General features: G+C 42.4%; 1 protein-coding gene across 3 annotated transcripts in view; it reads left to right on the top strand.

Moving 5' to 3' along the window:
• The first annotated feature begins 1,071 nt into the window (after window positions 1-1,071).
• Window positions 1,072-24,102, top strand: part of RELCH (RAB11 binding and LisH domain, coiled-coil and HEAT repeat containing) — an 88,474-nt gene continuing 65,443 nt past the window's right edge. For all 3 annotated transcript variants that reach the window (XM_069853534.1, XM_069853535.1, XM_069853536.1), the window contains exons 1-2: window positions 1,072-1,681; window positions 22,509-22,598. In XM_069853534.1, coding sequence (XP_069709635.1) covers window positions 1,198-1,681; window positions 22,509-22,598 — 574 coding nt within the window. In that variant the 5' untranslated portion in view covers window positions 1,072-1,197. The remainder of the gene's footprint in view (window positions 1,682-22,508; window positions 22,599-24,102) is intronic.

Genomic DNA, 24,102 nt, shown 5'->3' on the forward strand with positions numbered 1-24,102 from the left:
ATCGACAACATAAACCAATACGTCACTAAAAACTCTCCAAGTTTATTACAGGATAGAATGAAACACTGATTACACTACTTACCACAGTTCATGCAAATTAAAAACAAACATCATTTTTTATAGCATAGCATTATGATATAAATACTCGCATTCACAGTACTTAATTTTGCTGCTAGATCCCAGTACCACCACAAAACATTGCCACTATTTTATTATCAAGATTTCAGCCTCAATTTTGCTCTCAGTAAGGTAAGTAACTCCCCATGAATCACCTTTACACAAAGAGAGCTCCTATTAGTGAGAAAGGGATGTTATTTTCAAAGAAAGAGAACAGAAACTAACGCTGACCCTGTTCTGCGCCATTTCCCGTGAACTGAACTTCCTTCTGCACCAAACACTACCTGTTCCTACGCCCCGGCTTCAATTTGACTTTCTCATCAAGGAACACCCAAGGCCTCATCTCCACACCTGGGGAACTGACCCACCCTCATTCTCATCCTCATCCCCAGGCCTCGTAGAACCGATTCATCTCTATCCCCATCCTCATCGCCGTCTGCAGAGCTGGGGAATTGACTCAATCCCATCCTCACCCCTATCCCCCTGACCTAGACCCGGGGAGGTGGCTCATCCCCGTCCCCACCCTCATCCCCAGACCCGGGGAATTGACACCACCCGCCAGCTCCAACCCCCGGGGATGCCCTCAATGCGCACGCGCCTGCACTCACTCCTCTCCCCCCGCCGCGGGATCTGCCGCTTCCGCCCCTGCTTCCGGCTGGCGGCTCCTAGTCCCGCCCCCGCCCGGCCCCGCCCCCGGAGCTGCCGCCCGTGCCTCGCGCGGGGCGGCCCCGAGCCCGAGGCGGGAGGGTCCGCGTGCCGGGGAGATGTTTGCGATTGGCCGGGGCGAAATCTCGCGAGAGCCGGGACCCGGAAGCGGTAGCGCGGCCGACCGCGGCCCCGAGGCGGGGCGGGGGATGGGCCTGCTCGCCCGGGCGCCGTTTGCGATTGGTTGGGGGAAACTCTCGCGAGAGCTGGGACCCGGAAGCTGGGCCGGTGGGAGGCGGCGGGGGGGAAGGAGGCGCCGTTGCCGCCGGCGGCAGCGCCCGCGGGACGAGTGAGAGGCGGTGGCCCCGGTCCCGGCCGCGTTGGTTCCGCGCAGGCTTCGCCGAGGCGGCGTCTCGACGGGTGTCCCGGTGTAAGATGGCGGCGGCGGGCGGGGGCAGCAGCGTGAACCCCTTCCTCAGCGACTCCGAGGAGGACGAGCCCGAGGGCTCCGTGCCCGGCGGCGGCAGTAGCAGCAGCAACGAGCCGGGCGGGCCGGCCTACGCGCCGCCGCAGGAGGAGGAGGAACAGGAGGCGGGGAGCCCCGAGGAGCTGCGGGGGGCGGCGGCGGCGGGCGATGCCGTGGCGGGCGGCGCGGGCCCCGGCGCGGGGGAGCGGGAGCCGGCGCGGGTGCCGATGGACGCGATCGCGGCGCAGCTGCTGCGGGACCAGTTCCTGCTGACGGCGCTGGAGCTGCACACGGAGCTGCTGGAGAGCGGGCGGGAGCTGCCCCGGCTCCGAGACTTCTTCTCCAACCCGGGCAACTTCGAGCGGCAGAGCGGGACGCCCCCCGCCGGCGGGGCCCTGGGCGGCAGCGCCCTCGGGGGAGCGGGCGGCAGGGAGCCCGGGTCCGGGCAGCTCAGTAAGTGACCCCGGCTCGGCGGAGGCGGGTCCGACCCGGGGCTGCGAGGGGGTGACACCGGGGTGCAGCTGCTGCTGGGCGTGGGGGAGCATGGAATCGTAGAATGGTTTGGGTTGGAAGGGACCTTAAAGATAACCCGGTTCCATCTCCCCCAGTGATGAGATGTCCAGCAGTGCGGGCCAGAGGGCCTTCTGCGTCGCTGTAAGCAGTGTGGGGCTGAGGGAGGCTCTAGGACTGGAGCAGCTGGGGGGTGAGAAGATGGAACGCCAGGACCAATGTTACCCTGGTGCCATTTGCGCATATTATCAAGCCTCAGCCTTCCTCTGAAGGCCAAAAGTGGAAGAAATGTGAGAGATGGCGAATTTCAGTCTTAATTATTAGCCATCTCAGTGTTTCTTGTGTCTTCTCTGGCATCTGCTGTCAAGCAGTCATATGCTCCTAGGAGAAGGAGTTGGATGTTAAGCCATGGCTGCTACATTTTAAGTCTAAAAATTGTCAAAACGGGGTGTCCGGAGCCAGCGTGTTATTTCTGCTGATGCATTCGAATGGCTAAGTTCTCCAAAGATAGGTCTGAGTTTTGCCTCATATACAACTAAAACAATGTTTCCTATATTTTATGCCATCTTAACAAGCGTTTGTAGTTTTTGGCTAACCATTTTGGGATTAGGTGTTGGGAAGCTGGAAGTATACTAGGTTGGTGTAGCTTTTGGGAGGAGGAGTGGTGCAGATACTTGGAAAAATCGTCATGTAGCTGGTATTAAAAGCTTTTGGGTTTTAATAGCAGTGCAGATGGCTTAGAATAAAACTACTTGTGGGTCTTATCAATGCAACTGTCAAAAAAACATAGAGCTTTAACAAGGAGGTAGCTTGTGGAAGTGGCTTTGAGTGAGAAGCTGCCCAGCCACCTGACTTCTGAGGCTTAATTCATGGGACTGTATTGATATGAAAGGAGTTGGGGTTAGCAGGCAGTTGAGAGACTTGTGTATGTGTATTGTAAGACATCTACAGATATGTTGTAAACAGTCCAATGTTTTTGCTTCATTTTGAAATCGATTTCAGTGTTGCAAAGACGTGCAGTTAGTCTTAACATTCAGAAATAACTAGTAGTACCTAGGTGGCTAGGAGAATTTCAAATAGGTATTGCTTTTCTATGTCTTCTAAAAATTGTATAGATGCTGTGTTATTCATATTCTGGTTATCTTGTTCATAAATACTTAAAATTTCATACTTGCCTTTCTCCAATTGAAAGCTTCAGTGCAGTCATCTTCATTATAAAACTGGTAAATGTTTGAAAAACTCATGCTTCAAGGCTTCAAATTGACATAAATTTCCTTTTCATTAAAAATGGCTTCCTTGGGGATTCCAGTCAATTCATCCAATTGATTAAACATTTCCTTTTCTTTTTTAACATGATATGCTGCTTCCAGTTATTGATAGCCTATAATATATACTCCAGAAGAATTAGAAAAACAGCAGCCTGTGTAACCACAATGTTATCTACAAAAAAAAACAAAAACCTCTTGCAACCCTAAACCAATGCACACTGATGTGAGAACGTGTTAATGATTATAGTGTGGACCTGCTGAATGATAGATGGTGATGGGATATCGCTATTAAAAAAGGATGGAGGAGGCAGGGGAGAGAGAGGGAAGAGGAGGAGTGAGACTTAAAACTTGTGTTTTGAAGCAGTTTAGTAATACTGAGGTGTGCTAACACCTCAATAAATATCGCTCTAGACCTTAGGTTAAAGATTAAGGGTGATTGTCTTGAAACCCGATATATACAACAGGTTAGGATGTGCTTTTGAAAGAGTTTTTTCTTGTCTCAACAATGGTTCAGAAGGTGGTTCACACTGAGTGCCATTGAAAGGTGAAAGATTCAGAATAATGAAAAAAATGTATTTTTGTATAGCGCAAGTAGATTTTTGAACATCAGACTTCTTGCTGTCTGGTGTCTAGTGTTGAGCTAGCGATTCTGTCGGTGCTGTTCAGCCTGATTCTGGTTAACATCAACAAGAGCTGAAATAACTGGTTTCATGCCTCTGAATTTATGCCAATTTCAAAATATTAAAAAATAGATTGCAGAAGACACCGATGGGCTGAGAATTATATGATCTTGGCAAGCGTTCTTTTCACTTCTCTCTTAAAGAGAAGTTTCGTATTATTAGACTTACTTGGAGTACTAAGCCACAGGTCAGATTCAGTAGTAAGTTAGTTAAAAAGTACAGTTCTTTAGAGAGATCCAGTCTGTTGTGTCTGTGTAGTTGGAGTACCAACAGTAGTTGGAGGTACCTTCTCTCACTTGAACTCTCCAAAAGGTGTTTCAGAATAAACCTATAGTTTTCTTCCTAGGAACTGGCGGTATTGGAAGTAGCCGAGTTCAGCATATCATTTTAAGGTCACTTAAATTTTATGATTCAGTGAAAGAGAATTCTTAATGTGGTCACATAAAAAAAAAAAAGTTTTTTATTTCTGTTAATATCTGAAGTCAGAATTTGTTCTCGGCACTAGCTTTATACCTGCACCTCCCTGCCCCTGTGTTAGATGAATTTCTCTGGTTTTGCACTGAGTTTTTTGACAATTTGGGTAGATGCAGAAAAACTGTGACAGGCAGTTCTTATGAAATGTGAAGTATGTCTGGAATGCTGGATTTCCATGGAGCAATGGAAAGCTTTCGTACTGTGCGTTCCTGTACACAATGGGAGAATTTTAGTGCAAGTGTTCATTGGCATTTCTTGGAATACTTTTAGGCAAGCTAAGATATGAGCACATGCTGGAATTACTTTTAATTTTTCTTATCTTTCTCTTTACAGTCTACTATAAAGAGATTTTAATGAAGTATAATAGGAGTTAAATAACTAGCATCATGTGATCAGCTACTGACTTAGAAGCTGTTTTGTCTTTGAGCTGTGTTTCAGAGCACTTGGTTACAAAAGCAAATGGTAGTCAGATGACTAGGATTTTTTTAGTTTTTCGCAAAAAACACCCTTACATTTTCCAGCAGCAGTAATGTCGCAGCTGCAAACAGAGATAAAAAAATATCATAATGAAAAATATGGAAATGTATATTGTGTCTAGCAACTTTGCTCTTCTAGTTTGAATCAAATTTAGTTTTAGCTCTGCAAGATCATCTTGAGCTTTGGTGATAGCTTCTTCCACTGGTTTCAATGGCAGTAACTCCACATCTGCTAGACCATTTCAATACCACTTTTCTAATTCTACTCAGATGAGTGATGTGCTTCAGAAGCCCCTCCTTCATACAGGATTCCAGATCTTTTACAAGGCTTTGGTTATCATCTCCATATTAAATTTAAATTTGTCTCCTGCCTTATTGTCTTTGCATTAGAAGTACAGTGCAAAGTGAGACACGTGAAATCTAGAAATGTCTTATGACTCAAATATGTCACTTCTGTTTCCAAACTTCAAATATCTTCCCATACATTTGTATGACCGTAATTCAAGTTTGAGCAGAGTGGGTAAAGAAAAGTTATTTTTTGTAATGTGATTATACAGTGACTTTCAGTTGCCATGCTTGGTGAATGCCCTTTCCAAAGGGATACGGCTTTTACACTGCTAGAACTAGCATTAGTCTTAAAATCTGCCATTTAATTTTTCTTTATGGCTACAAGAGCTTAACATTCTCAAAATTTGAAACGGCTCTAATGAAAATCATAAAGAAGGGATTTGAACGTTTATTTACATTTATGGTTTTGGGGAGATCATTTGTTTCTAGTTATTTCAGAAACTAAGTGCATAACTTTCTATGGACTTGTATCTGGTTTGTAAAGTATTGCTACTTCATAGGCATTTGGCTTCATTTATGGTTTGGGATTCCATTTTTTTTTGTTTTGGATATTCTGAAGTATCTCTTTGGTTTTGCTTGTAGCCTTTAAAATTCAGATGGGTTCTGTCGGAAAAAGTCATGTGAGAAGAGCGTATTGATTGTATACAGGCCCCAGTCACAGTGTTTCACCAGGTTTTTGTTTTGTATGAATATATAGCAGAACAAGACTGTCTCAGAACAGCTCATTGTTTCTCAGCTTAAATAGGAGTCTAAATAAGAGAGGAAATTGGGAAAAGACAAATAACTTCTGTTGTCCCTATGACTAATTATTTCTTTTATAAGTCATTTGTTAGCTGTTTTTGTTGTTGTCAGCTGAAGTCTGAGCTTACTTTGTGAAACTAAGCAAAAATGTATACTCTTGTTGGCTTCTCCACGTGCTGTGTGGTGGAATGATGACTTGAGTGAGGCAGTGGTTTTACTACCCAGTTTGGAATAGTGCTCCTCTTAGTAAGGACAGGATGGAAAGATGTGGATAAATAGATAATCAAAGCTACTCGTATAGGCAGATGGGAGAGACTGAATGTTGTCTCTTTAAAAGAAGTACAGAAAGCACCTGAAAGACTAAGGTTTGTGTGCAACATTGAAGGAAAGGGGAACCAAGTTCCCTGCAGACCTGCCAGAAAACAGTGATGCCTGGATGAAACCTGAGAGGTTTCACAGTGCTCTGATGTTGGCTTTACTGATACAGGAGCCAGGTTAACTTCCAGCAGTTGCGACTGCTTTAAACACCCCTTCATTTTATCAACACTGATAATTCTGAAAAGTTCTCAGTTAGATGTACTTCATAGCTTAAACACTTCTTAGTTTAAGAGTTTTGCAATTGTTGGAGATGTCAAATGAATGGAAGCAGTTTCTGATGCTTTCTTTACTTATTGTTTTCTTTACTTATCGTAAAGTTTAAGCTTTGTCTGGTATGTGTGTTGAGATGATGTGGGACTTCAGCGAAGCCACAGAGGGGAAGGGTGCTGGGTCACTTTCCCTAAAGTGGCAACAGTGTGGCAGAAGTGCAGCAGCAAAAACTGCAGGACAGAGAGGATTCCCTACCCCTGCCTCTAAAGCAGGAAAGGGTGACCTCCTGGTGAACGAGTGGCAGCTCTGACTCGGTGTGGGCAGGGACAGAAGTGATGGCAGCCAATCCCCCTCACATACAAGAGCAGCCCCTGAGTGCCATGACCAGGAGAGCTGCGAATAGGATACGCAAACAGTGTGGTGCAGCAGAAGGGTGTGGTGCGTCAGTTTGTGCAATGCGCCTCTTCAAAGAGGCATCCCACTTGGCCAAGTGGGAGTCCTGAGGTACTCAGAACCAGCACCCAGGCACGTTCTGTGCCCACCTGCACAGGTCAAGGGCACTCATTCTACCTGACCCTTGAGGCAGAATGGTGGGCAGTTATTTCAGACCAAATGCAGTAGCTCTAGCTGGGGGGATCTGCACTATCTACCCCAGAGGTGGCTGGTGCCTCCATGCAGACAGACCTGCTGAGGTGAGAGGTTGCAGTGCCAACCTCAGACTGCAGGAAGTGCCTGGACCTTTCTCCTGGAGCAGGGGCAGTTAGTAATGCTACCTACAAGAGAAGCGCTCAGGTCGAGGAGCTCCTGCAGCAGGTGGCTGAGCTGCAGGAGGTGGTGAGAAGGCTGCACAGCATCAGGGAGGCTGAGAAGCAGAACACAGTCTGCAGGGGACCAAAAGCCAAACAGCCAAAAACTCCCCCATCGGCACACACAAAAGGGAGCTGTGCTGCCTGCTGGAGGCTTATATTGGGAATATCACCTAGAGGCTGCCAAGCCTAGCACAGCCCATTGACTACTGTCTAATGCTGTTGTTTCATATGGGCAACAGTGATACAGCCAGGGGCAGCCTGAGGGGTATTGAGAGATTACAGAACCCTGGGAGCAGTGGTAAGGGACTCTGGAGCACAGTTAGCTTTTTCATCAATCCTGCTGGCTGAAGGGGTGGGGTTTGATAAGGCCAGTCAAGTCTGGCAAATCAACAACTGGCTACAGTACTGGTGCTGCAGCCAGGGGTTCAGCTACTTAGACCACGGAACTTGCTTTGAGAAAGTTGATCTTTTGGGGCTGATGGAGTCCATCTGTTGAAGAAGGGGAAGTACATCTTTGGTCATAGGCTTGCCAGGCTGGTGAAGAGCCCTTTAAACTAAATCTGCTCAGGGAGGGAAACGTCATTCCAGACTGATGCCAGTGCTAGCAATAGATGCCCAGAGCCTGGAGAAGGAACACAGGTCAGCAGGAGAGCACCTGAAAATAAACACAAAGGATTTCCTGCCAGGAAGACAGCTTCATTGAGGGCTCAACTTAAGTGCCTCTATGCAAATGCAAGTAGCATGGGGAATAAACAAGAGGAGTTAGAGATATGTGCATGACTGCAGGGTTATGATCTCATTGGAATCACAGAGACATGGTGAGGTGTATCCTATGATTGGAGTGTTGGAATGGAGAGATACAGGCTCTTCAGGCAAGATAGGCAGGGGAGATGAGGGGATGTTGCCCTCTATGTCAGTGACCAGCCAGAGTGAATGGAGCTCTATCTGCAGCAGGGTGGGGGAGGATGAAGAGCTGACCAAGAGCCTGTGGCTCAGGATTAAAGGGAGGGCAGAGACAGGTGACATTATAATGCGGGTCTTCTACAGGCCACCAGACCATGAAGAGGGAGTATATGAGGCCCTCTATAGACAGACAGGCAAAGCCTCATGTTCCCAAGCCCTGGCCCCAGTGGGTGACTTAACCACCCCAGTATCTGTTGGAGGGGCAACGCAACAGGGTACAAGCAATCCAGGAGGTTCCTGGAGTGCATTGGTGACAACTTCCTTCTCCAAGTCATAGAAGAGCTGATGAGGAGACGTGCTGTGCTGTACCTTGTTCTCACCAACAAGGAAGGGCTGGTGGGGAATGTAAAATTCAAGGGAAGCCTCGGCTGCAGTGACCATGAAATGGTGGAGTTCAAGATCCTTAGGGCAACAAGGAGGATGCACAACAAGCTCTCTCCCCTGGACTTCAGGAGAGCAGTCTTTGGCCTGAATCTTCAGGGATCTGCTTGGTAGATGACTATGGTATAAAGCCCTGGAGGGGAGAGGGGCCCAAGAAAGCTGATTAATGTTCAAATATCACCTCCTCCAAGCTCAGGAGCGATGCATCCCAGTGAAGATGAAGTTAGGCAGAAATGCCAGGAGGCCTGCATTTATGAACAAGGAACTCCTGGACAAACTTCAACTCAAAAAGAAAGCCTACAGACGGTGGACAGGCAGCCTGGGAGGAATACAGGGAAATATCTGTCTGAGCAACCAGAAATCAAGTTAGGAAAGCTAAAGCCCTGATAGAATTAAATCTGGCCAGGGATGTCAAGGACAACATGAAAAGCTTCTATAGGTACACGAGTGATAAAAGGAAGACTAGGGAGAATGTGAGGTCTCTCCAGAAGGAAATGAGAGACCTGGGTACCCAGGATATGGAGAAGGCCAAGATAACTCAGTGACTTTTTTTGCCTCAGTCTTTGTCACAACTGTTCAGGCTACACCACCCAATTCACAAAAGGTAAAAGCAGGGACTGGGAAAATTAACTGCCCATTGTAGGAGAGGATCACGTGCAAGACCATCTGAGAAACCTGAAGGTGCACAAGTCCATGGGATATGATGAGATGCATCTGGGGATCTTGAGGGAACTGGTGGATGAAGTTGCTAAGCCACTATCTATCATCCTTGAGAAGCTGTGGCAGTCTGGTAAGGTTCCCGTTGACTGGAAAAGGGGAAATATAAATCTCATTTTTTAAAAAAGGAAAACAAGAAGACCTGGGGAACTACAGGCCAGTCAGTCTCACCTCTGTGCCTGGCCTGTAGTTCCCCAGGAGTAGATGCTCCTGGAAATAATGCTAAGGCAGATGGAAAAGAAAGGAGGTGATTGGTGAAAGCCTGCATGACTTCACTAAGGGCAAATTGTGCCTGATGAATTTGCCCCCTTCTGTGATGGGGCTACAGCACTGGTGGATAAGGGAAGAGCAACTGACATTATTTACCTGAATTTGTTTAAAGCATTCAGTGGTGTCCACCATGACATTCTTGTCTCGAAACTGGAGAGACGGGGATTTGACTGATGGACCACTTGGTGGATAAGGAATTGGCTGGATGGTCGCACTCAGAGAGTTATGGTCAATGGCTCAATGTCCAGTGACAAGTGGCATTCTGCAGGGGTTGGTATTGGGATCAGTGTTGCTTAACATCTTTGTTGGAGGCATGGACAGTGGGAATTAGGGCACTCAGCAATGGTGGCATGGTCAGTGTGCTGGAGGGAAGGGATGCCATCCAGAAGAGGGACCTTGACGGACTTGAGAGCTGGGTCTGTACTAACCTCATGAAATTGAACAAGGCCAAATGCAGAGTCCTGCACCTGGGTCAGGTCATCCCAAGCACAACTACAGGCTGGGCAGAGAATGGATCAAGAGCAGCCCTGAAGAGAGGGACTTGGGGTGCTGGTGGATGATAAGTTCAACATGAGCCAGCAATGTGGGCTTGCAGCCCAGAAAGCCAACCATATCCTGGGCAGCATCAAAAGAAGCATGACCAGCAGGTTGAAAGAAGTGATTTTCCCCCCATCTCCTCCGATCTCATGAGGCCTCACCTGGAGTACTGTGTTCAGTTATAGAGTCCTCAGCACAGGAAAGACATGGATCTGTTAGAGTGAGTGCAGAGGAAGGCCATGAAGATGATCAGAGGGCTGGAGCACCTCCTATACAAGGACAGACTGAGAGAGTTGGGGTTGCTTAGCCCTGAGAAGAGAAGAGAAGGCTCTTATTGCAGCCTTTGAGTACTCTAAGGGAGCCTATACGAAATGGAGAGGGTCTCTTTATCAGGGAGCGCAGTGATAGGACAAGAGGTAACAGTTTTAAGCTTACAGTGTGGAGAATTGGGTTAGGAAGATTTTTTTTACTGTGAAGGTGGTGAAGCACTGGAACAGATCGTTCAGAGAAGTAGTGATTGTCCCATGCCTGGAGGTGTTCAAGGCCAGGTTGGATGAGGCTTTGAGCAACCTGATTCAGTGGAAGGTGTCCCTGCCTATAGCAGGTGGTGGGAGTGGATCTAGGTGGTCTTTGAGGTTCCTTCCAACCCAAACTATTCTATGATTCTATGTAATGCTAAACTGTTCAGAAGACAGGTTAGTCCCCATAAGGGTGTAACTACACACAAAAAATAATAAGAAAAAGTAGAATCTAATAAGCATGACATTGATGAGCAAAGGAGAACAGACTGGTAGCCACTAGTACGAGGCAGGCAAATATCAGTGAGTAACGAATGTACCATATGTCCGTATTAAATTTTACTTTGTAGTAACTTTTTTGTGTGGTGGTGTTGTCTTAGGATACAGATACACTATGGGGATTTTAGCTGTTCTAGTCCTGACTTTGTTCTGTTCCTGTGCCAGAGTTACTGTTACTTTTCTGCCCTGGGAAAGGCAGAAGTGAATCTCTGTGTATAGGCACTGTAGCTAGTTCGGTTATGTGTGACTTTAACAATGCTTTGGTTGAAAGCTTCAGTGAAGCAAGCAGGCTTTGTGCTGAAGCAGCACTTGTTTCCTTCTGACCGTTTTGCTGTTAGGGAAGGGAGAGGTAGGGGGTGGGGGGCAGAGAAGGGAAGCAGCAATTTTGTTAGCTAGAGCTTCATATTTCAGAACTAACCACTGGAAGCTTCTTTAAGCTCCCCTGTACTTAATTTCAGTTCTGTATAAGTTATATCAAGTTTTCTGTAGCTTTTCTCCCTCTGATAATTATCTTTTTATTGACTGGAGATGTGACTCATAAATTATATTCAGCTGAGAGCACACTTGCAGGAAATGTTGAGATTTGTCAAGATTTGTTTAGTACTTGCAAGCAAGTAATGATCAAGTTTTTCAATTTGCATTACCTGTATTGGAAGCTGATCTGTGTGCAGTCCATCATTCCTGTTATTTTGGAGTTTGTAAATATGAGACTTCTGTAATCTCGGAGTTAACAAAAACATGGAAAATAATCTTTTTCAGGAGGTTCTCATGCTTTCAAACTAAACTAAGATTTGTTAAAAAAAAATCTGAGTTAGGTGATTTATAGATATGGAACTATTTAAAACGTTGCATCTGAAGTCTGCTTCCTGTCAATATGTAAAGATAAATCACAAAAACTTGTGTTGTTGTGTTCAAAGTTATAAGCCATTATTTTCGATGTATAACTTGTATTTGGTTTTCTAGTGTATTGTAAGGATGTAGATTTGAGAAACTGAGTTGAATTCTTCTCTAGCATAGTCTGAAACTTTGAGTGATTCCAGAAAGGTTGTAGGCCTTGTATTTTTATGTAATGCATTTGCCTGAGACATGGTACAAAGTATATTGAGTTTGTTTTATGAAAAGTTAACAAAAGAAATTAAAGAATTTTTAATTGTTTTTTAAATTTTGTTAAGACAAAGCCCTTAAGAAATACTGAACTCTTTCCCCTGGTGCACCATAAGGGAGAGGCAATTTGCTTCCTCCCTTCCTGCAACATAGCACTGCATGATGGTGATGCAACTGATCACTTTGCTGTTGAATTGAAGGAAATACTGTTATGTAACAACTTGTGGAATAGGAGTTTCTTATTTATATAACAAGTACTTTTTCATCTTGGTTTGTTGTTAGAGGGAAGAGAGGGCTATCAGTTGTTTTGTCATTTGATATAACTGCTGGAGTAAGAGAAATCATGGCAAAAATAATCACAGAATCACAGCATGGTTGAGGTTGGAATTGACCTCTGAAGGTCATCTGGTCCTATCTCCCTACACAAGCAGTGCCACCTATAGCTGGTTGCCCAGGACTGTGTCCTGACAGCTTTTAGATATCTCCATGGATGGAGACTGTCACCTCTCTGGGCAATGTGTGCCAGTGCTCAGTTACCCTCACAGCAGAAAAAGGTTTTCGTGATGTTCAGAGGGAACCACCTGTGTTTAATTTGTGCCCTTTCCCTCTGGTCCTGTCACTGGGCACTGCTGAGAAGAGCCTGGCTTCATCCTCTTTGCATCCTCCCTTCAAGTATTTATATACATTGATGAGATCTCCTCTGAGCCTACTTTCCACAGGCTGAACAGCCACGGGTCTCTCAGTCTCTCCTGGTAGATATGTTTAAGTCTCTAGTAGCTAAATTTTTAGGGTTTGTTTTTTTTTTGTATTTTTGTAATGCTTTATAGAATCCATGTGGGCGCATGTTGTTAAAACTTAACTGGAAAGTTTACTACTGTCCTGAGAAATGTAGAAATCGGAGAAAGGGGAACATACAAGAATTGACATATGAAGAAAACTGAGAAAATACAATGCTTGAGTATCAAGATGGGTATTATCTATACACTTTAAGTAGTCCCTCAGCAAAGACAGCTATTTAAGGACTAGATTGATACATTTTCTGACATCAAGAAAAATTACAGCAGAAAGCTGGGTTACTGCAGAAAATGCAAAAACTGCAAGTTAATTGATATACTTAGGAAATGTAGTGCTGCAACAGCAGGCATATGGAGTTAATTTAATGCTGTTGATGCTTTCTGATTTCTGCTGAAGCCAGCTGGGATCTTGAGCTGGAAGAAGTACCTCTGTGTCATGCTTCTCCCTTAGCTCTTTTGTTTTGGGAAGCTCTGGTAGCTCAAGCACACTGCAGCATATATGTGAGGAGCCAGGCTAGGTTTGATGTTTTCCCCAAGGTTGTATGCCCCAAGACCTCAGTGTTCAGTACAGCAACATTAAAATGGCTTTGGGCAGGGCTGACTTAATTCTTTCAAACTTTGGATGCTGTCTAAGACTATGTATTAAGTCACATCCCCATCTCCCCCTGTTCCTCCCCAAAAGCAGTGTGTTACAGGTATGGCTCTCCACCAGATCAGCTCGGGTGCATCTGTGTCTTTAGCCAATTCAGTGAGTGTGGGTGTGTTGTTTCTGTGCAAGGTTGAATAATCTATTTTCTATTCATAATTTAATTTTTCTCATGAGTTTCTGCTGTGTGCTTGTCATGGGAGTTGAAGGTTATATCTTTTTACCGCAGTTTATCTGCAAAGTATTTGTTTTATGTATGTGGTGAATGGTTAACTTTTTTCCTGCTGTTCTTGGCCAGCAAGTAAAGGTTAATTTTCTTTAAGTGGTTTTAGGGTTTTTACTCTCATTTAGTTTTCTAAGCTTGTCAGAAATATGAAGTAGGTTTGAAGTAGATTGTCTGTTTTCAATCTGATTTAGATTGCTCATAGTGGACTTGTTACCTGATCATCTTGAATGCCTGTTCTAGGTAGTTTGTAAGTGGATTGGTCTGGCAGTGTGACAGTTAATTTTATTCTAGTAGCTTTATTTAACTTAATTTCCTTTTCATTTGATGATGGTCTGAGGACTTCTTTTCAGACCATGCCAACTTTGAAAGTTCAGCAGGTCTCATTGAGTAAGAACACCTGTGAAAGAGCAAAAGAGGCATTTGCAGTTGCAAAATGAGGTTGATAGGTTAGGTACTTACAACTTAGTGCCCGACGCACTGGATTACTTTGAGGCTTTTAGTTCCATCTCAGAGTTACCATAATAATGTGGAATATGTTGACCTGGTAAAATTTACCCTGCAAGCTCTGATTGGTTGAAAAATTGAAATATAAGTGTGTTTCTACCATAAAGGTTTTATGCCAGATCAGGTATCTGCTGCCGTGGATCAAGTTTGCCTTTCAGGCTGATCCAGCATTGGTAAACTTGGAACAAGTTGAAACATATCAGAAGTTTAAATGCAGCACCTATTTAAAAATCCTCAAAGCTCTAGAGTTGTCTTGTGAAATTTGCTAAAGCTTAAAGAAATTTGCAGTATCATTTATGGGGAATTAAATAATTAGCTTAGTCATATATTGCACAACATATCTATTTCAGTTGCTACATAATGCAACCACAAAACAAACTGTGAGTTGATGATGACTTTTTCAAGTGTTAACAATGTCTGATTCTTTTATTTAATGCAGAAATGGCTCCATTGAAGCTCTTCAGGTTTTTACATTATTCCACATCTTCTGTGAATGCCACCCTTCTTCCTGGTTGGTTTATTCACTTATACACATGTGCAGTTCATAACTAATACAGAGCATAAGCATGTGCAATTAAATACAAGAGGAAGTTTATTTTTTCTCCCAGCTAATCTCTGTCCCTGGTTTCCTTGGCTTCTGCTTTTTTGTGCCTGTGGTATTGTGCAGGGCAGCTGAAAATTCAAGTTATTCAAGGACAGGTAAGGTAGGTAAAATACCTGGTTTACTTTACCACCAAGAGAAACAGATAAAATATATATTTATCCACTTGTGTTTCCTTAAGACCAATCTTCAACACTTTTCCTATTGTACCTGTACGACAGTGGGGAAAAAAGGAAAAAAAGTGGCAGACCTGGGCAGTTTCTAAAGAAACTTTTCAATCAGCGTGTGTTATCAGAGTACTTGCTGGTTTGCCTGTATCTCTTTGAAGTTAAAAATAGGATTGGATGTCCTAAAAATTAAGATAAGCTGTATCCTATAAAATATGTTGTGTTGTTATCCTTTTCAGATGTATTTGAAGATTTTTTTTCCCCAACCTTTGAGTTGCAGGCCTCTTAAAGTTTCAGCTTTGCTCTCCCTATGACTTAATTTTCTTTTGGATGGAAAACTTTCCTCCATGGGAGAAGGTTTGTATCCATATATTGGGAGGAGGGAGAACTTAACTCATAACACCAGCACAACTCACCAGGAAAACCTCTATGTATTTTATAAAGTTATATGGAGCTACATTCTTCATTATCTTGAAGCTTGTCTTAGTAATAGACTGTGGGTTGTAGGTTGAAAAACGTTGCAGTTATATGGCTTTTTAGCTTCTCCCTTTTCATAAATCTAAGAGGGTCTCGGAAATAGAAAACTTTGCTTGAATTCTCTCACATACAGCTGTAATTACAGTTTTCTGACATTTATAATCCCCAACTATTTTCTTTGTACGTTAACATTTGGAGTCTAATTTGCTGCCTCAGATTAAGGTGTAGCATGTTTATTGGTTAAGTTTTTGTTTGTTTGTGTCATGTTTTTCTGTTCTGCAAAACAAATTTTCAGTTATCAGTTTAAGAATGAAGTACAACTTATTTCTACTGCTGCCAAGAATTCTATCCTGGATACCTATTGTTTTTTTCTAGAAATAGCCATCAGGCTGATGATGATGTAAAGGAATTAATTTTTGATGGCCTTATTCGCTTACATAACATTCAATGTCTGGTTTTATTCAGGAGAAGTGAGAAGGCATTAACCTGAGATGGTCTCTAAGTAGAGTTGCGCTTGGGACTGAACTGAGAAGCCTTGTTAAGATTTCTCCATAGCGAAATCTTACGTAGGGAAAATTTAATTTAGTGAAGAGAGTGTATTATTATAAAATAAAATTACTTATGGTGGATCAAGTTGCCTGTGTGGTATTTCTAGCACTAACGTTAAAATATTTTAACTTTCTCTAAAGTAAAAATGTTAAAAAAAGCCCATGTTTCTAGATGCTTCTGGAGCATCATTACATCTTGAATTTCAAGGAAAAAAATGGTGTTCTTGGTCTTTGTGTGCTCTATTTGGTAAATTGTTAGTACATAGTGATATGTTTTCCTGTGATCATAGAGAAATTATGACAACTTATTGGTTGCTTTACCTACTGCTATTTTAAAAATCAGTTTAGACGTTTGCAAAATAAAGTCAAGTAGCTTGTAAAAGATTTGTTTAATTTTTTTTCTTGAGCCTTTCTATCAAGAAGTAGTGTTGCTTGGTTTATCTATGTTTTTAGCTGATTTATAATGTTACAGAATTGCAGAATGGTCAAGGTTGGAAGGGACCTCTGGAGATTGTGTATTTCACCCCCTCCTGCTAAAACAGGTTCACCTAGAGCAGGTTGTGGAGCATTGTGTTCAGGCAGGTTTTGAATATCTCCAGAGAAGGAGACTCCACAACCTCTCTGGTCAGCCTGTTCCACTGCTCCGTTATCCTCACTGTAAAGAAGTTTTTCCTGGTGTTCAAGTGGAATTTCCTGTGTTCGAGTTTGTGCTTGTTGCTCCTTGTCCCGTTGCTGGGCACCATTGAAAAGAGCCTGGTCCCATCCTCCTGACACCTGCCCTTTAGATATTTATAAGTATTGATAAGATTCCCTCTCTGTCTTCTCTTCTCAAGGTTAAACAGGCCCAGGTCTCTCAGCCTCTCCTCATAAGAGAGATGCTTCAGTCCCCTGATCATCTCTGTGGCCCTCCACTGGACTCTCTCCAGTAATTCCTTGTCTTTCTTGAACTGGGGAGCCTGGAGCTGGACACAGGACTCTAGATGTAGCCTCACTAAGGCAAAGTAGATGGGGAGGATAACCTCCTTTGACCTGCTAGCCACACTCTTCTAACGCACCCTAGGATACCATTGTCCTTCTTGGCCACAAAGACACATTGCTGGCTCATGGTTAACCAGTTGTCCACCAGGACTCCCAGGTCCTCTGCAGAGCTGCTTTCTAGCAGATCAACCCTGCTGTTCTGGTGTGTGAGGCTGTTCCTAAATGCAGGACTCTGCACTTGCCTTTGAACTTATCCAGGTTCCTTTCTGCCCAGCTTTCCAGCCTGTCTGAGTTGCACTGCATGGCACCTTCTGGTCCATCAGCCACTTCTCTCAGCTTTGTGTCATCAGCAAACTGCTGAGGGTACTCTCTGTCCCCTCTTCCAGGTCATTGATGAATATATTGAACAAGACTGGACCCAGTACCAACACCTGGGGAACACTGCTGGGCACAAGCTTTCAACTGGACTCTACGCTGCTGATCACAACCCTCTGAACTCTTCCATCCATCCAGTTCTCAATCTATCTTGCTGCCCCCTCATCTAACCCACACTTTCTAAGCTTTCCTATAAGAATGTTGAGGGAGACAGTATCAAAAGCTTTGCTGAAGTCAGTTCTGCCACCACAGAATGCTGTCAGATTGGTCATGTAAGTTAATTTATTAATGTATTTTTGTAGAAGACTGCAACTTGTTTCTGCTTAATTCATGTAGCCATATTCATGGCTGATATTATCCCTTTTGGTGCCCCTTTAGGTAAGCTGCTAAAAATAAACTGGTTTTACTGTCAGAGTAAATGAAACAGCCTCTGTCATATTTCGCATGTCAGTGGAAAGGGGTATATCACTTTGAGACTTTTTTTACATTTTCCCCTTTATATAGTTACACTCAGCTTTTAGTGAGAGCCGAATATGCCTAGGGAACAGAAGCTGTCAGTAGAAATCTGCATGTAATACAGGTGACAGTCCTGGGAATAAGAAAGGAATTAAAATTCCTTCCTTTGAAATGAAGCAATATTTGAAAAGATTAAGTTAATAAGCATAATGTGGTAATGAGTCTCATTTTTAACTTCACAAATGAAATTTCAAATGCTGCATTTTTCAACAAGTAGTGTAGAAAAACTTCTTCACATTGCATACCAAATATGAATCTTAGTTTTCTGATTTTGTTAATCCTTCTTCCAGTGGTTGAGGTAAGAAACAAGAATTGCACATAGACTGTTCTTTACTGTCCCAATCTATTTCCTGGCATTTCACTAGTACGAGCTATGAAGAGCCCAAGCCAATTTCTCTTATTTTCTATGCACTTGTGCCACTTTCTTGTTCCCTACGGCAGTGGTACACTTTCTGGAGTTGTTTATACCTGTTCTTGTTAAGTTGCTTTACCACCTCTGAAACATCAACTGTTATTTTTTTCACTATTTACTAGGAAAGTTTTTAGCAAAAAGTAATTGGGGTTTAAAAAGAGAAGTGTTTTAATTCAGAATACTAGAGAAAGAAATATTACATTCATTATAGGAACACAATTGGGAAGAACGTGCATATCATGACAGCTTCTTAGTGCTATGTCACATTGGGATATTTCTGGAAAAGAAACAGAATTTAGCTGAAGCGTACTTCTCCTTTTCAGCGGTTTCCCCCTGCAAGATTCTGCTTTGATTATTCCTTGCCAAATAACTTAAAAGTAACTCTCCTTTCTGAATGCTTCAGTTGAAATACTTCCACTCAGAGGAATCAGCAAGGGAAAGGCTGTGCTCAGCGACATAGCTCACCTGAGGAATGTGAAACATCACCATTTTTCTGAAGTACAAATAGTTGTATCTGGGAGGCCTGTCAGCCCTTACCTTCCTGTGCCTTGTTTTCAGTTAACTGTCTCATTTAACTTTCTCTTCTCACTTTGTTATCCCATGGCTAGTACCTTAGTAGGCTCTATCAGAAATCCCTCTTTGCTGTTTAAACCCACTGTCTTAAGTTCCTGTGTGGTGCTTGGCTCTGAAGCTTCAAGAAGCTTCAATATTTTTGTGTGATAACAGTGCCAAAATTCATGTCACCTGGTCCCAGCAGGGCGAGATCCAGGCCACTAGTGCTGCCATGGCATTTGATAGAAGCAGCAGGTCCCTTTGCTGCCTGCTCTCCCAATGGCCGAGGCTCCACAGCAGCTGTGCGGTGAGCCAAGACAGGCGAGGTCCGTGTGGCACTACAAGCTTTGCACTATGAGCATAAGAGGGTGGAGCTGCCATGTGGACCTCACCCAGCCTGGCTGGGGTGGAAGTTTGCCTTTCCAGGTGGGTAGCACAAACAAGTAGCTGCACCAGCACTGAAGGCAGAAGGAGCAGCTCCTGCATCGCTTCCTTTCCTGCTGCTTGAAACATCTGCTTCAGTGGGAGCAGTGCAACAGGATCTGTGACTGGGCTTTCCCTGTAGCTGGGACTTGGCAGGGTGTAACTTTAACCCTGATGATTCATTGGTGCCTGTGGAGCCAGTTTGGCCAGGAGGCATCTCTTAGCTGAAGTGCTTCAGCTGTGGTGGCCTCTTATATTAACAGCAGGAACCACTTCTGTAGCCACACTGCATATTTTAAAGGCAGTGTCCTATAGCAAAGTAGTGGTAGAAGTCTTATTACATTATTCAAGGTAACCATTTAGTTTTATTTGCATTATGGAAGCTGTAATTTCCCAGCTTGATTGAGTTTTGCAATATGTATCATCTAGTGGGATGCTGATTGCAAAGAATACTGTTCAGCTTGTGTGTGCATTCAGCTGTCTCTATTTCATTTCCTTCTGCATTTATTTGGATAGCTGTACATGGTTCTCTTCTGTGAAGACTCAGGTTCCACCAGTATGATGCATGAAGACAATTTTCATTTTAGATCTCGTCTTCAGACTGAACATTGTGGACATAATGACTTCTAGCATCCAGATTAGTTTGGTTTAGTAATGACAGCATGCTTGGGGTATGATGATAACTGGGGCAGGTACTTTCGTAATGGGAAGTAGGGTGACCAGTACTGGGAGAGTGGAATAGCTGTAGCAGGAAACTGGCCATGAGGCTGGTGCTCCTCAGCACATCTTCATTTAGTTTAATCAATCTAAATCCAGATATTTGTGTCTTTTTATAATGCCAACCTGTATGTGAAGAATATGTGAACGCTGTAATGATAAGGAGAAATATAAATGGTGAGTGTACAAGTTTCAACCTACAAATTACTGCTGTGCGTGTAGATGTGGTTCTGAAGGCAGTTTATGGGTTTTAAAATTATAAAAAACTTTGAGTGTGTTTAGTTTCTGTGAGGACCATTAAGGTGGTAAAACTGATACTCTCTGGTTGGGAATTGTGAATTGGTGGACTTATAGCTGCAAGTTTGATTTTCAGTGGTTTCCATCATATGCACCCTGATGTAAACTATTTATACTTTTTTCTAGACAACTGGTTTGATTGTTTGGGGTTTTTTGTGTTTTTGGGTTTTTTTTAAGAAGTTTCTGGCTGGTTTGGCAAATAGGTTTATGTTTTATGGCTGGATTTGATTTATCAGTTGTTAAGGGAGGGTCTTTGCCTGTAAAGTGTGCCTCATAATCATATGAAGAAGGTTTGGTTGCTTACAGCTTTGAATGCTTCCATCATTGTGATATGGTTGACTACCTGAAGATTTGGGCATTATTTCTCTGATGTTACGTACTTCATAAGAGCAGTAGAAAATTGAGCTGTATATGTGACACATCTGCAAGAGGAAACAGAGTTGTATTTCTGCTTTTGGCACAGCGATGCTGTATATGAGACTAGGTCACTTTTCATTGTGATTTCTGTTTGAATAATGTCTGTTTCTTTGACTCAATTCTTGAATTTGGTTTCAAAAAATGATCTTGCAGCTCCTAATGAAATAAATTGGAACAGTACTTGCTGGACAAGGTGTTAGATGTTTAGACAAGTTAGCTCTGAAAACTTTCATACTGTGCATGCAAAATCCACGTTTACTTTTGAACTTAACTGCTCTAGCTGTGGTTTCCCATATATAAAATCTGGTTTATTTTCACAGCAGTCCATTTTGCAGAGACACTGTAAAAAGAAAAGTTTGTGTAATGCTGCTAAGCGCTACAGAACAGCCTAGAGTGAATTACTAAATCAGATCAGTGTCTGGAAAAAATACGTTAGATAAGACCAGAACCTGCAAACAAACAGTTTTAAATCTAAGTACTGGATAGAGACTCATTGGGGAGCAACAGTCTGTTTTATTGCCTGGATGACAAAGCACAGTCATGGGAAAAAAAATCTGGTTTAATAAAAACTGTAGTATCGTATGACCATAAACTAGAGGAGTTAGGATTGCCAGGCACTTTATTTTTGGTACTGTGTAACTCGGATAGAGTTGGCTCATTTGTTATTATCTGTATCTTTTTGAGTGCATGTAGATAATTTAATCAGTCTCAATCCAGATGTTCTTATTTCATTCTACTGGTGGCCTGTGCGTAAAGAATGTCACAAGACCTTAAGGGACAGCCTGGGCTCAAACATACGAAAAAGGAGCTCATTAGTAGAACCTTCTGGGGCCTTTTTTGACACAGTGCAGAATTGGGAGAAATTAAAATACTTTCTGTGATGTTAGTCATGACAGAATTTGACTGACAAGTGATGAAATTACTTCTATTTCCACTGACAGCTGTTAGTTTCTTTGACAGCCCTATGGAATTTGTTCTTTGTTAATGTGACAACAGCTCTAATGTAATGAAAATAATTGCTGAAGTGCTACACAGAAATTAATTTCAAAAGGAGGGGAAGATACTAAGTTACTTAATATATTTTCTGCCTGTTCAGTTGTGTTAGGAACGTGTTCTATTTATTTTGAGTTCTGTCACAGAGTAATTTCTTTGCACATTTTTCTAATAAATGTGTGCTTCAACAGACTTGAAATGAGCAAAATTGCATTTTGTTTGACTTTTTTCTCAAATGAAATATGTCAAGGTCATATAAAACTTTATGCTGGTTACTGAATATCTCACTTTTTTTTTAACAATTTAATTTTAGAGTGTGACAATTACACCTGCAATAGCAATAATTGTACTTGTTTTGCTTTGATTTTGCTAGGTGAAGCATTACTTAGTAAATTTGTTAAGGGATTATGTAATGACGTTAATGGCTAGACCAGGAGATATGTAGAAGAGTATTTGGTCACGTTAATATGCCTTATAACACTAAAAGAGGAAAAGGAAGTAACGTAGTTAGGGCAGATACAGGTTTCTGTAAAATGGAAGCAGAACTATTCCGAACTTGTTGCAGTACAGTTTGTATCTGTTTGGTTTCTTGTACGTGCTCACGTGCATGTCCAAGCACATGTCCCTGGCCCTTGTGGAAAAGGGGAAGCGCTACGCTGCACAGCTCCTCATCTGCTGTGGACAGGGAAGAAATGTTGCCTTTTGAGCGGAGCAAGGGTGAATTTCTTATGGTGTCCATTCACTGAATTTGCTGTAATGCTGTACTTTTTTTAAAATTCGCTGACATAGTCTTTACTTAGAGACAGACTTTTAGAAAATGCAGTAGAATTTCAGTCTTGTGGATCACTTATTTGGCTTTGATTTATAGTTTCTGAAATGAGAAGATGTTTTGACTTTTCTACTTTCTCTATCAAAGCCAGTCAACTGCTGAGGACTTTTTCTGATATCTTCTTTTTCCCCCCCTCTTCCTTAAGATCGTGCTGGAAGCATCAGTACTCTTGATTCCTTAGATTTTGCAAGATACTCGGATGACGGCAATAGGGAAACGGATGAAAGAGTAGCAGGTAAGTTGTTTTGGTGTGGTTTTTTGTTGATTTTTTTTTAATTTAAGAGTCTTAGAAGGCTAACTTTACCATTTGATTTGTTGTTTGTATATTTAAATGAACATTCCTGAAGATGACAAGACTTCACTGTGGTGGTGTAACTAGTCACTTAATGATATAGTTACATTCTAGACATGGCTACTATAGTTACTGTAAGTATTCAGGCAGATGTACTTCTATATGATTCCAGATGTCACCAGGCTAGAACAAAGCAGTATATATGGAAAGTGTGCCCAGTTTTTGATACTTGCACAGTTTCTTGTTATTGCCTAATGACTGGTGCTATTTAGCTGAAACAAGTGCTAAAATATTCCGTGTAGTAGTCTGTGACTACTACATGGATGATAGCTTACTGATGTAAAGATCTGTAGCAGGTCACCCTTAAATATAGCTTACATGTAGATCAAACAAGCATTACCAAACCCAGAATAAATTTGGGCTTTTATCAGTTCTATAAATAATCTTTGCTGCAAATCTTAATTGTAGTCTTATTCTTCTCTTCCGTTTGATTTCTTGATTGTTTCAAAGAAATGATGGATGGCTTGCCTCTTGCAGTTGCTCTGAACTTAGGATTCCATGGCTTTTTTGATTTCAGGATTTACAATTATCTTGTGAAAGGCAGAGACTGCTTTTCTTTTATGTTTTAAATCATTATAATAATCTTTTGCATGTGAGCCACATTTCTCCAGTCTAGGGTCTTTTCTAAGTTCAGATATTAAGTTATTCCCATCTTTTATAGAGAAACCAGTAAAAGCTTTCTAGAAGCTGTTACAGATCTATTTCTTGTCAATTAGCACTATTTAGTATTGTGAGCACGTGAAGGCTGTCCATGCTGTGACCTACGTTCACATCATTTAGCACTATGAAACCCAAAATGATGCAAGCTGCTATGTCTCTGTTCCACACTGTTGTCTCTGCTCTGAAGCACCATACTTTATTTTAGCAGGAATACTGTCGTGTTCTTAAGCAAGGAGGAGGCTGGTGAGATTTAGTTCTGTAAAGGATCTGGATTCTGAAATTTCCTTTTGCAGTCAGTCAGAAATGGCAACAACTAGGACTGATCCAGAGAGAAGAAACAGCAGTAGTGGAAAATCTCATTTTTCTTACCTAGCTAGTGCTTTTGAGGTAAAGGACTAAGTTAAATTAATTAATATGAAGCAAATTTACGTATTTTGGTGTCCTAGTCTGGAGCTATAGGTACTTTCTGTTCCTTGATTTATATAGAAACTTCTGGATTCTTAAATTACTGTCTTTTTCAATATATGTAGTCAGTTTCAAGGAGGCAGTAGTTGTAGATACACAGCTGATCTTCTAAATGTGGGTGGAAGAAACCCTAGTATTTGTGAATTGTATCCTGAAATAGGAGGAAGAAACATGCAAATTCCAAATATTTTCTTTTTTTCATCATCTTGGTAGATTTTTCCTGTTCCTAGCCAATATTTCTTGGCAATAGTATTACTGAGAG

This window comes from Phaenicophaeus curvirostris, chromosome 3 (genome assembly GCF_032191515.1).
Source record: "Phaenicophaeus curvirostris isolate KB17595 chromosome 3, BPBGC_Pcur_1.0, whole genome shotgun sequence".
Lineage (NCBI taxonomy): Eukaryota > Metazoa > Chordata > Aves > Cuculiformes > Cuculidae > Phaenicophaeus > Phaenicophaeus curvirostris.